This window comes from Trichoderma aggressivum (genome assembly GCF_033847375.1).
Source record: "Trichoderma aggressivum f. europaeum strain CBS 100526 chromosome Unknown scaffold_028, whole genome shotgun sequence".
NCBI lineage: Eukaryota > Fungi > Ascomycota > Sordariomycetes > Hypocreales > Hypocreaceae > Trichoderma > Trichoderma aggressivum.
In genome coordinates, this window is record NW_026946394.1 from 279177 (window position 1) to 291469 (window position 12293).

Below are 12293 nucleotides of genomic sequence, written 5' to 3' on the forward strand. Positions count from 1 at the left end.
CACTCACAGGCTCAACCGCCCGGGTTTGTAGGTACATGTACCTCCCCTGGCCCGGGTACTTGTGGACAGCTCCCCATATTTGCATCGTTCCAAGGTGGGGGAGGTGATTCTGCCCACGCTGACCGTTATCGTTGTCCCGCTTTCAACATCCATAATCCAGACCAGCCTCGCATTTCCCGGGCACGCAACTATCACGAACTTGCGTTCGCATTGCATCGCGTCGCATCCCGACCGCCTCATCCACGGCCTCCTTCTCAGCCCTTTGCATCTGCGCTTTTTGCTTCTCTCCCCGGCAGTGCGTCGCCAAGCCAATATCCGGCCACTAAGGCGGTCCAGATCGAAGCTGCTGCTGCTTGGGGCAAGTCTATTGACCTGCGAAAGCTCCTCCTTTGCCACCCGCCATCTTCGAGTCGCCCGACGAATAAAGCGCTCGGTATAGCAACTGGCTGCCCGTCAGAGGCGTCGATCGCAGACACCACTATGCAACACCTGCTTCCTACAGCAGTCTGAAGCAGTTCCTGTTGAGTCGCCGGTTCCTGTGGCGGATCGCAAGGAAAGCGAGGCATTCGTCTCTTGGCTCCTCTCTCGCGTGCCTCCTCTACTAGGCGCATGACCCTGGAGCATCTCTGCGCCGGGCTCTCGATAATCGGCGCATCAGGTCTGGATAGACGACTTGCGAGTCCCCTGTTGAGATTAACGTAGGACCAACTCATATCTCAACCAACCCGCCGATCCTTGCTTGAGACTCCCTTCTAAGCATCGTACTCCCCTCGGCCGCTATCGTTTGATTTCCTCTTTTTTTTTTTCCTTCTCCGTCATCTTTTCATCTTCCGGATTTCTTCTTCATTTCGTTGCGCATCTTTTGCATTTTCACAATGGGCAATACAAACACAAAGGAATCTCGCTCCGATTATCCCGAGGATGGCCGGGGGCGGCGGTTTGACATGGGAGATTCCTCTCGTGGTGTCTTGGGCGATCCACGTCTCCAGCTAGTGAGATCGGAGCGAGGCTTTCTTAGCCTAGGAGCAACCTCTGGGTCCCGAAGTAGAGATCGCCCAGATGCCCCGTTCGAACATCGCGAGACAAAGCAGGAGCGAGAAGCACGGAAGCTTGAACGTGAGCGAATCCAAAGAGCTCAAGACCGCGAACGGAGTATACGAGAGGAACACGTTGACGGAGGTTATCTTGTCACCATGGGAACCTATGTCGGGACTGAGGATTTCAACAAGGTTGTTGTCAGACAGCTGCAGGTGCGTTGCTGCTCTCCAGGCCGAGCACTGTTACTGGCCTCTCTAACTTGGAATCACTAGATTGAGCGAAAAATGGCCCCCTTTTGGCGTGGCCTCAATGACTGGTCTGACAACTGGGCTGAGCACCAGCTTATTGCGGCGGCCCGTGGCCTACCTATCCCCGCGGCCGATGCGCCTCCTGACCCTGATTTGATACCTCGCCTGCCGCCGCCGCCTGACTCTCTTCCTACACAGAATCTGAGCAGTTTGACGGTGGAGATGGGACCCAGGACTCTCTCAACTGCTTCGGATCGTAGCGGGTCAGGCAGTGGCTCCGCGTTGCCCTCCCCGTCGACGGCCCTCCCCTCAAGGGGATCAATAAAGCCAAGGGCGAGAGCACTGGCGGCAGCCTTGAGTGTGGGCTCTCGGAATACGTCTTCGACTGACTTGACACCCAAGGAGATCAACCTCCCCCATGACCCATTTGTCAATGGCCAGCCGATTGAGGTTTTTCTTTACAAGGATGCCACCGAATGTCCTATTTGTTTCTTAACATACCCTCCTTATCTCAACCATACACGATGCTGTGACCAGCCGATATGTAGCGAATGCTTTGTACAGATCAAGCGAGCCGATCCACACCTTCCCGAGCACCACCCCGATGGCCAAGCGCGAGATCCAAACGAAGGCCTCTCTGCGGAAGACCCCCCCGAAATGCTAATATCAGAGCCCTCAGCATGCCCCTATTGCCAACAACCCGAGTTCGGCGTCACATACGAACCGCCTCCATTCCGACGCGGGCTGGCCTTTTCTTCGTCCAACATAGCATCAAACACTGCCATGTCTTCTCAGAGCTCACTCAACTCTACATTGGCGCCTGCTCCTGTAGCAGGACGGAGAAGGGCACATAGTCTGTCGGCCAATGCACCCAACGTCATCACTACTGACCGTGTCCGACCGGATTGGGCTACGAAGCTGGCCACCGCGCGTGCTCACCAAGCGCGCCGCGCCGCTGCAGCCACCGCTCTCCACACCGCAGCCTTTTTGATAGGAGGCAATGAGTCTCGGCCAAGGATACGCACGAGCAGGTTTAGCCGGAGGAATACGAGCACAAACAGCGGCGGCACCACCACTCCCGGAGGACACAGCGGTGGTGCAACCGATACGGCAGAAGGTCAGGAGCCCACTGAACGAAGTTCGAGCCTGAATCCGGATGGCACGCGCCGCACTCGAATGGAGGAGCTTGAGGAAATGATGTTCATGGAAGCGATTCGCCTGTCACTCGCGGCGGAGGAAGATCGGAAACGCAAGGTGGAAAAGGCTCTTCAGAAGGATGCCAAGAAGCGGGAAAAGGAACGTGAAAAGGCGGAGCGTAAAGCTCTTAAAAAACAAGCCAAAGATCCTTATGCGGGCGGCATCAGCGGAGCCAGCGGAAGCAGCCTTTCCTTGGGTCTCGGCCGCAAGCGAGGAAATAGTGCAGCCAGCAACTTGCGGCTTGAACTCACTCTGCAGTCGGGTTCACCATCGGCCTCACAGTCGAGCAGAGCGGCGGATCCTCCAAGTCAACAGACAAAAGCGGAGAGCCCTAGCGACAAGGGTAAAGGGGTTGAACGCGAGCCTCAGCCAGGTGCAACAGAAACAACCTCCACAGCGTCGCTCCCTATTCCTACACCTCCCAGCCGTGGAGGATCCCATTTGCGGCAAATGAGCAACGCATCCTCACTCGGCTCGTCGGTGGGAGACAGCCCATCGGGCAGCCTCACTGAGCAGGGGCTCGGTAACTCGGATGCAGCCAAGAGACGCAGCATGGGCAATCGCAGTGACAGCGGCGACGGCGAGACAGAGAGTGAGCCCATGTTCAATTTCAGCAGCCTAGCTGAGATTGTCGGAGTTAACCTTGAGGATGGATCGTCGACACAGCAAGCGGAGCTGGGTGACGGCTCAGCCCGTCCGCTTTCTCAGGTCCCGGAGGAGGAGAAGGAGGAGGAGGGCAACGTCGAGCATGTTGAGAGAGCTCTCAAAATCGAAACATCGGGCATGAGCAACGACACGGTTTTCAGTACCAGCGAGGCCTCACGGAACGCACCGCCTTTTCTCGACACACCGGAGTTGACCATTACCCCGGAGACCCCAATCGTTGAAGATGGTGGACCAGAGGATAAGCGCCTAGGGGAGTCCCATGTGTCCGAGCATCATTCAACTACTCAGGCTTTACATTGAGGAACGGAGAGAGGTTGCCGCGATGCCGATTAGCGTGATGATTATGATGCCACGGGGCGAGGTTAGGCTTGTTGCAGCAGGGGAGGATTCTCATTCAACTTTCTCTCTCCTTCTTCTTCTTTTTTCTTTCAAGGAGTAAAGGGAATTTTTCTGTGGACCAGGACGGCAACGATACAGGGAGCCCGCAGTTGAAACTATTTGACGTGTAGTATATGTGACAAGTATGTAAAGCGGATGTATGTACTCAGCGATTGTTGAACATTATGCAATGAATAGACTCAAATCACAAGATGACCGTCTCCCCTTGATCCCTTTTCTTTGTTGAATATCGCTTTGAATCAAATGAGCGACTCTGCATGTTCAAGTCGTAAGTGTCAACGTCATCAATCACAGGCCATGTTTCCAGCCGCCACCTATTTTGAATATACACATGTTGTGTCGGTTCTCTTGCTGCGCGAAGTTATTGCCGCTTTTGGAAAGGCTGGGAGATGCGAGACATGGCGGGCGGGAGGTGGCGCATTTCATTTGTTCCTATCTGGGTATTTGACGTGTTTGCTAGACGGTGGAAACATATATAAAGAAGCTGTCAAGCATACAATGTGTTTTGCTGAATTCACTTTTCAACAAGTCCTTTTGTGGTGTCAGAGATTGTTGGACATGGCTTCGAAATATCAGGTTGTTGACATTGCGGGAAGTATTCCACTCTTGGGGAGGCGGGAGACATGGACGTGGGTGGATTGGTTGGTTAGTTTGATGGATTTGTCGGGCAGGCTATGGGAAAGAATTATTAGGGGGAAATAAGGAACAGGAAAATACAAAATGCGTGGGCGAAGGGATATAACCTTGGGTGGAATGGATCAACAGCATTGGTGATGATGTGTGTTGGCGGTTGATGGAAATTCTCGTTCGTTTTATGCTATATTCTTTTAATCTCCTTCTGAAACTTTTCTGTCCACTCCGTAAACTCGTCTCTTGAACCGTCCCAGCTCTCACTCAGCAGCTCGCTCACGGCAAACGCATCGAGGAAGCACTGGTCCATGGCATCGTCAATCTCCCTAGGCCGCAGCTCGTAAAACGCACACGCCAAGTCCCCAAAACTATTGGGGAGCTTCTGCAGCAGAGTAGCAAGCTCGTCTAGTCGGCGCGGAACTTTGTCTCCAGCGTTGCTCTGCGGCAGGGGCGGGAGTCTCTTCATGCGGCGCTTGGTGATGGCTTGGTATAGGAGGATGACGAGACGCAGGCGGCGGAGTGACGATTCGAGACGGGGCCGGATGCCGTCAGGGTCGGAGGCGGGGATGGTTCGGTGCGAGTTCATAAGGTCGTCGAGAATGTGTTGGGTTGATATGTGGGCGGACCCGACTTGGTCTGCAAGATCATCAACATCATCATCTTCGTCGCCGTCGTCGTTGTCGTCTTCATCAGGTTCCTCGTCGCCCCATTCCTTCATCTCTTCCGCGATGTCGGTGAGCGTGTCTTTGCACTCGTTCATCTTTTCCACAAAATATCCACTGACACCGCCATTAGCAAGGCTAATGACCTTGTCGCAGGAAGCCCAGAGGACACCCGTCGACGCAATGCTGCCTTTGCCCGAAGCACCAAACCCTTCGTTTTCCTTTGCCAAGACTCTCCCATCCTTGGGGACCTTCTGCAGGAGATCGGCCAGTTCCGACAAGACGCGCTGACACCTCCATGCCAGCTCGCGCCGGAATGTGAGAGTGTATCCGTTTGAATCGCAAGCCTGGACGGAAGCCGCAAGGCCGGGGACAGGGCCGGTGACGAGCTCGCGGACCACGGACGAGATTGCGCTTGGAGTGAAGGGCTTGTTTATGATGAGCAGCGAGACTTTGGTTGCATGGGCCTTGATCAGAGTGGCAGAGTCACGGGCCAGAGCGAGGGCATCGAGAGGCGCTGTCGACGTTGACGAAGTTGCCGGCGTCGAGACGGCATCTGGGCTGTTTCGGATTTCCCCCAGCACGTCCTGGAGCTGCTTCAGAAGGGCCCCTGCGGTCTTGACGAGGGTCTCGAGACTCTCCAGAGCCGCAGCATCGGGAGCCGGAGCCATCAGACGAGGAGGGAAAAGAGAATGTACGTGGGATTAAGTTTTTTGCGGCTGAGCTGTCAAACCATCCGTGTGGTATCAGACGGATTGAACTTTTTTTTTTCTCCCCTGGAGGGGTACCTAGAATATCACCTATCAAAGTCGCATCGCTGCTGGAACCCTGCGATGTGGGACATTCTTATCGGGGGGCTTGCTGTGCCGGAGCTTTGCCGGAGGAGCTTCCATAGCAGGGACTCCACTAAGGCGGTGGGGGAGAGCTGCCACTTTGTCTACTCGTACATGTACTTGTTGGGGACAGCTCGGGCGCTACAAGCCACCTTTTGTGTCAAGTCAACACCAATCCAACCCCCTTTGCAACTTGCCCGCGATGCAGCACCCAAAGAGTCTGGCGCTGTTGGGCGCTGTGTGCTCTCTTACAGTTACAGTGGCTGCTGCTGGCAGCGTGCCGCGCGGAGTTGGACCAGAGTGTAAGTTAGTTGTGTTGCTGCTGTTGTGCTGCTGAGTTGGGGAGGGAGCCTTGTAGATGGAATGCCGGTGTGAGGTGGCCAACTCGGGCCCAATTCATTCCAATTGACGTCCAATTGCTGATTTCAAGTGCCGTCTTTAGTCATCTCCCACTACCAGAACAAGGAGTTTGCCTGCATCGCCAACCCCTCCATCGTCATCAGCCTGGATCGTGTCAATGACAACACCTGCGACTGTCCAGACGGCTCAGACGAGCCCGGCACTGCTGCCTGTGCCTTCATCGACCCTCTCTCCCCCGAGCAGCCCCTGTATGGCAGCCCTTCTGGAACTACGAATACCACTCGCTCCCTGCCCGGATTCTGGTGCAACAACAAGGGGCACATCGGAGGCTACATTCCGTTTACATTCGTCAACGATGGCATCTGCGACTACGATGTCTGCTGCGATGGATCAGACGAGAACGGCAGTGCCAATGGTGTCAAGTGCGAGAACCGCTGTGCGGCCATAGGCAAGGAGTACCGGAGACTGGCAGAAGAGAGAAAAAAGGCCCACGCAAAGGCCATCGTCAAGAAGCAGGAAATGATCAAGCAGGCATCGGAACTTCGTCAACAAGCCGAGGCTCGTGTTGTCGCTCTAGAAAAGGACGTCAAGGATCTCGAGGCCAAGAAGGAGGCCTTGGAACGCGAGTATGCTCGAGTCCAAAACGAAGAAGCAGGTAAGATTGTGCGACGTAAAGCCGGTGCTGGCGGTAAGCTCGGTGTCCTCGTTGGTCTCGCCAAGGACAGAGTTGAAGAGTTGCGGGAGGCTCTCAGACTGGTCACAGAGGACCGCGAAACCATGCGCGGCAAGAAGAACGAGCTCGAAGCCATTCTCGCGCAGCTCAAGCAAGATCATGACCCCAACTCCAAGGATGAGGGAGTCAGCGCTGCGATCAAGTCTTTTGAAGACTGGACAGCCCGCGAAGCCTCCGCTGACCAGTCCGAGTTCCTCGAGTCCGACATCAACGAGATCCTCAAAGAGGACGATGAGACCAACGGAGTGAACTGGAAAGCATTCGAAGAGCATCAAGGCGACACGGACATTCGTAAGCACTATCAGCTTATCGTCATTGTCTCTTTATTTTCAAACTCATTTTTGTTGGGATGCTGACTTTGGAATCTTTTTTTTAGTCTACGATTTCGATGCTTACATCCCTCCCTTTATCCGCGATGTGCTTCATGACAAAATCAGGATTGTTCGTAAATGGCTCATTTCCAATGGCATGATGGCGGATCCTGCCACCGATGGTTCGGAATCGAGTGCTGTCAAGGCTGCTCGGGAGGCGGCCGAAGGAGCCGCGCAGGAGCTCAGTCAGAAGACTAGGGAACTTGAGCAAGAGAAGTCGGATCTCCAGAAGGATTTTGGGCCGTCTGACATTTTCCGCGCAATCCAGGGCAAATGTGCTGAGATTGATGCCGGTGAGTATACGTACGAGCTCTGTTGGCTCGACAAGACTCTCCAAAAGTCCAAGAAGGGACATGCCTCCTCCAACATGGGCAACTACGCGCGAATCGACATTGCAACTGCCGATGAGGAAGACAGGGTGGATGGTAGGAGCCTGGGCAGCGGTCCCAGGATGGTAATGCGATACGAGAACGGCCAGACGTGCTGGAACGGCCCTCAGAGACGAACCGACGTCTGGCTCGGATGCGCGGAGACGGAAGAGATCTGGCGGGTTAGCGAGGCCGAGAAGTGTGTCTACAAGCTGGAGGTGGGAACGCCGGCAGCCTGCGAGGACGACACTGTCAAGAAATCTCATGAAAAGGATGAACTGTAAAGCGGCACACCCTGGGGCATTGTAGAGCGGCGACACACGGCCCAGACACTGTAAGGCATGGAGCAGCGGTTGCGACGACCCTCGTTTGCGAGCGGGCGACAGCTATCTCGGAGTACGGAATTAGAAGAAAAACGTTTACACCAAAGGCCAAATGATAATCGGAATGATGATGACGATGACAACGACGAGGATGACTCTTTGTCGTTAATGATACTAGTAGCACCTGCATCACCGCTGCCGAGCCAAATGTGACAATTGCTGGTGGAAAACTCAAAGAGGGATATCCTTTGCAGACGACACATCGGTTTGGCCGCCAAGTCATTTATTCGCTTGATGCCCTATTGGACGAAATTTATGCGAGGCCGAATCACTCGTACGAGCTCTACGACCCACTGCGCGCCATCTACAGTATTAGTTCGGCGCCGAGGATGGCACTTCTTTTCAGACCAAGGGAGGCTGGCGCTGTACTGTATGTCAGATGGTGGGCTCCAACTCTGATGGGTGACACGGAATATTGATTACACGGAATATCGCCACATTGTTTTCGATGATGTTTCCGATCCGACGACGACGACACCCCCAACAAGAGGCAGAGGCTGACACTGACACTGACACCGACACTGAGGCGTGGTCAGGTCAAAATCCGCGGCAGGAGACGTCGACAGAACGGACCAAAGGGGGAGACGACGACCCAGAGGTTGAAGCACCGGTGACGCCCAGGAACAAGCGGACTGGTCAATGGCTGCGCGCGGCGCAAAGCTGAAGCTGTCCCAAAGCTTGGCGGGGCCCGTCTATGGATCCTTTCTTCGACCTCGTGTCTAGTGCCAGGCTATTTGAGTCCTAGTGCCCGGAGGTGTCTGGAAGCCCCAGGGCTGAGACTTCACCGCATTGAGGTTGATGCAAGATTCCGCGTGTCGCGCAGAATCCTACCTGATTGGGTCACCTTGCGGTTCTCGAGCCTGGGTCGCGGGTAGCCTAGCACTCTCGGCTCCGTTTGAGGTGCGACGTCGGTGATTAGCTGTTTAAAGCTGCTTGGGGAGACGGACATGGGGTCGGTCAGGACGGCGGTTCTCACAAGCACGAGCTGATATCAGACCATGACAGGTGGATTTATAGCAACGATGTTAGCGTCCGGCATCCGAGATGCCCGTTGTTGATCCGGTTGACAAAGGTGCCGCCAAAATAGGAAGAGCAAGAAGAGTTGATTTCAAGTCCCGTACTGTACGAGCATGAGCAGCCCACATCCGGCCATCGCTGGTTCGCTGGGCCCGATCTATTACGAATACTAGTAGGCCTCGAGTGCTTGGTTGATAGCATCAGGTCTACCGTGTAGTTTTTGGCTTCTCGCCATTCTCCTTCTTAAGCAACCACAGGACCCGCGGCCCCGTGTCGCTTATTCGATGGGCCTCGGGGAGTTTTTCTTTTTTACTTCAATCACATTTGGAAGCACAGACTCTTATGTTATGTTGGAAAGCTTGTAGTCGTTTATTCCCCCAGGCCAACGTGACCCCATAAGAGTTTCGTTTCTTCCCTCTTCATTTCGTTACATTCATTCATTTTCTAGTTATCTATCTTCTTCCTCCAGAGTGGTGAGCCTCTGGGATCGTCTGCTGCAGTTTGGTTGTGAAGCTTCCATCATCTTCTTTGTTCCATCTCCTCTCCATCTTCTATATAGTCTCTGCAAACATGGGTGAAGCAGAGTTACCAGCGCAGAATGCTGGCTCATCAACTTACACCCCCTTCCTGCTACGACTATACGACCTGATAGTTCTCAGCATATCAAACAACTACGCGTGGAAGTGCTCGACGGAAAAAGTACAACTACCCCTTTTCAAATCTGCTCTAGGAACCAAACATCTTGATGTCGGTGTTGGCACGGGATACTTTCCTGCCAACGCCGTCAGGGCACAAACCTCCTGCAAAGAGATTACACTCGTCGACCTCAACCCCAATACGCTGAACCTGGCGGCTTCTCGCATCACTGCTTCACAGAAGAGCATCAAAGTACACACCGTCGTGGCCGATGCGACCGAACCGCTGCCACTGCCGACAGGCGCCACATTCGACTCCGTGAGCATCTTCTACTTGCTACACTGCATTGCCGGGCCGCCTGAGAAGAAGAACAAGGTGTTCGATCTGTTGAAGGACTACGTCTCCGAGAACGGCGTTCTGGTGGGAACAACCATCTTGGGAGAGGAGAGGCCGATGAACTGGCTTGCGAGACGACTCATGACCATCTACAACGACAAGGGCATATTCGACAACTGGAAGGACAGCAGGACCGTGTTCGAGGAGGGCTTACGGCGGAACTTTGGCGAGGTGGACATCCAGATCATCGGCAGGATCATGGTGTTTACCGCGAGGAATCCCAAAAGGGCAACATAGTGCGCCGCCGTCATATCATGTTCAGGGGAGGTGTGATTGGGCAGATACACGAGAGCGAGTTGCTAGCTGGGATGTGTGGGAAACAAACGTAATGCTGACCCCGGATACACGGAGGGCTTTTCCTTCTAAATTGACTCCTGATACCTTTTACTCTTTTTGTAACTATCGTTGTATTATCTTTCTCCTAGTCTTAACTCTGGCGGGCGTTGTGCCGCACACAAAACCACAATAAAAGTCAGCAGTAACCAGTACTAAAACCGATGCTCCAATCCCCCTTATCCGAGGTAATGATATATTCATGCCCAATGGTGCGTGTACGCCCACATCATCCCCCCCTGGCATGGAATCTCCTTGGTTCCCCAGCCCAAAGCTGAAATGCACAGGGGCGGGGTCTCCACGCAGTCCGACTTTCTCAGCTCTTCAAGACCGTCATCTTTGTTGTTTCGTCTCCTGAAAGTCATGCATCACCGCCGTTGACAAATCTCTCCGCAGTCGTGCGTGGTCGTCGGTAAGTTTTGACGCCTCACCACATCAACATCCCGTTCCCGCACAGTATCTGTAAGCAGGCGGTCCAACAAAGGAGGTTTTGGCCACTAATAAGATGGAATGAGGCGCTGTTGCTTCTCTATTGGCTCTCTCTTTTCTCACCCGGTGTTACGGATGTGTGTGATAGATGTCAAAAGTGCAAACTAACCAAACCACCCCCTTTTTGAAGGGGAGGGGTCGATCATCAATCTTAGCCTTTTGCGTCTTTTTTCTAGAATTTTTCTAGCAACGTTGGTCTGCTTTTTCTTTCAATTTTCACCGTTTTTTATCTGTTAGAAAGTCAAATGTGGTAATGATTCATGTCACCGCAGCAGAGCGTCACCTACTGCCGTCTGATGTAAGACGTCGTCTTTGCAGAGACATTCCGCACCCAAACTTTGAGTCACATTGCGATTTCCATGCATCTACCCATCTATAAACACATTATGCCACCTAATAACACAGACGAACATGCCTTCTTTCATCAGCAACTATCACCAAGTCATTAAAAGACAACAGTCGTCGAGTAACAAGAGCCATAATCCCATCAACCCCATCCATCCCTTCCCCCTTCTCACAAAAACAACGAAACCATCTCTATTCTTCAAATTTCCCTTTGAAACTAATCACTAAACCCAAAAAAAGAGCCACTCTTTTTTTCCTTCATCCCGTAACCCACAAGTTCGATTCCATCCAAACCAAAGGGAGGGGCACACCTTTACACTCTCTCATATCCCAACAAAATCAGATCCCGCTCGCGCTTACACTAATCTTCTCCCGAGTTTTTTTTCTCCTTCGTCTCCATCTCATCTTACTAAATATCCCCCACAGGATGGAGAAAAGAGAAAAAGAAAAAAACTACAAAAGCAAAGCCAGTATTACCCTCTCCCTCTCCACTCTTTCATTATACCAGCCCAACCTATCATCCTCACACTACTCAATCACAGCAACACATTAAAAAAAAGAAGTAAGCAATACAAATAAAAAAGGCAATCCAGCAAGTGGATAAATCTCACCAAAGCATGTGCCAATCCTCGTAAGAAGAAATCCTCAGAGAGGCCAAGAGAAGGAACAAGGGAAACACGTTGCTCTGATTACAAGTAAGAAAAGGTGACATACAGTGACAAGAGTCTGACACACTTCAGTTCGAAAGAAGACGGATTTAATTCCGCGCTTTCCGACGGAATGTGTGTTGGACAACTGAAATACGACTTCCTTTGTTGCTGCTGACTTGTGCATATAATCATGCTTACTTAAATCAACTGCGTGAGAACATCCAGCTAGAAGCGGCGTGTATTAGTCAAACTGCCTAATTACACAAACAAGATTGCTTCAACTTACTCTCTCTATAGATGTAACAAGTTACGTATTGTATATAGCGAATAAAGACCCTGAAAGATGATCAAAACTGACCTGTTATTCCTACACAAGACATACGAGAATCAAGCAGTTAGACGACCTACAGCGAGAAACAATGGATACACGAGATACAACAAGAAAAAGAGAGGCAACCCAAGATTCAAAACTTCATGCATCATTAAATCAAAATAATAAACCTGCTCGCTCGTCATGACGATTACAAATTATAACCCCA

General features: G+C 52.5%; 4 protein-coding genes across 4 annotated transcripts; 3 read left to right on the plus strand and 1 right to left on the minus strand.

Annotated features, from left to right (window-relative positions):
- Nucleotides 1–875: 875 nt before the first annotated feature.
- Triagg1_6866 (uncharacterized protein) lies at nt 876–3449 on the plus strand (the record flags this gene model as incomplete). Its single annotated transcript, XM_062901537.1, has 2 exons — nt 876–1250; nt 1311–3449. 2 exons carry the CDS (start codon nt 876–878, stop codon nt 3447–3449), a joined length of 2514 nt encoding a protein of 837 aa, XP_062754194.1.
- Nucleotides 3450–4365: 916 nt separating this feature from the next.
- Triagg1_6867 (uncharacterized protein) lies at nt 4366–5511 on the minus strand (the record flags this gene model as incomplete). Its single annotated transcript, XM_062901538.1, has 1 exon — nt 4366–5511. The coding sequence occupies one exon, from the start codon at nt 5509–5511 to the stop codon at nt 4366–4368; it is 1146 nt and encodes a 381-aa protein (XP_062754195.1).
- A 364-nt stretch (nt 5512–5875) lies between these two features.
- On the plus strand, nt 5876–8552 carry Triagg1_6868 (uncharacterized protein; the record flags this gene model as incomplete). Its single annotated transcript, XM_062901540.1, has 5 exons — nt 5876–5975; nt 6116–7057; nt 7143–7785; nt 8010–8197; nt 8377–8552. 5 exons carry the CDS (start codon nt 5876–5878, stop codon nt 8550–8552), a joined length of 2049 nt encoding a protein of 682 aa, XP_062754196.1.
- Nucleotides 8553–9475: 923 nt separating this feature from the next.
- Nucleotides 9476–10174, plus strand: Triagg1_6869 (uncharacterized protein; the record flags this gene model as incomplete). The annotated part of the gene is made up of 1 exon (XM_062901541.1): nt 9476–10174. One exon carries the CDS (start codon nt 9476–9478, stop codon nt 10172–10174), a length of 699 nt encoding a protein of 232 aa, XP_062754197.1.
- Nucleotides 10175–12293: the final 2119 nt, after the last annotated feature.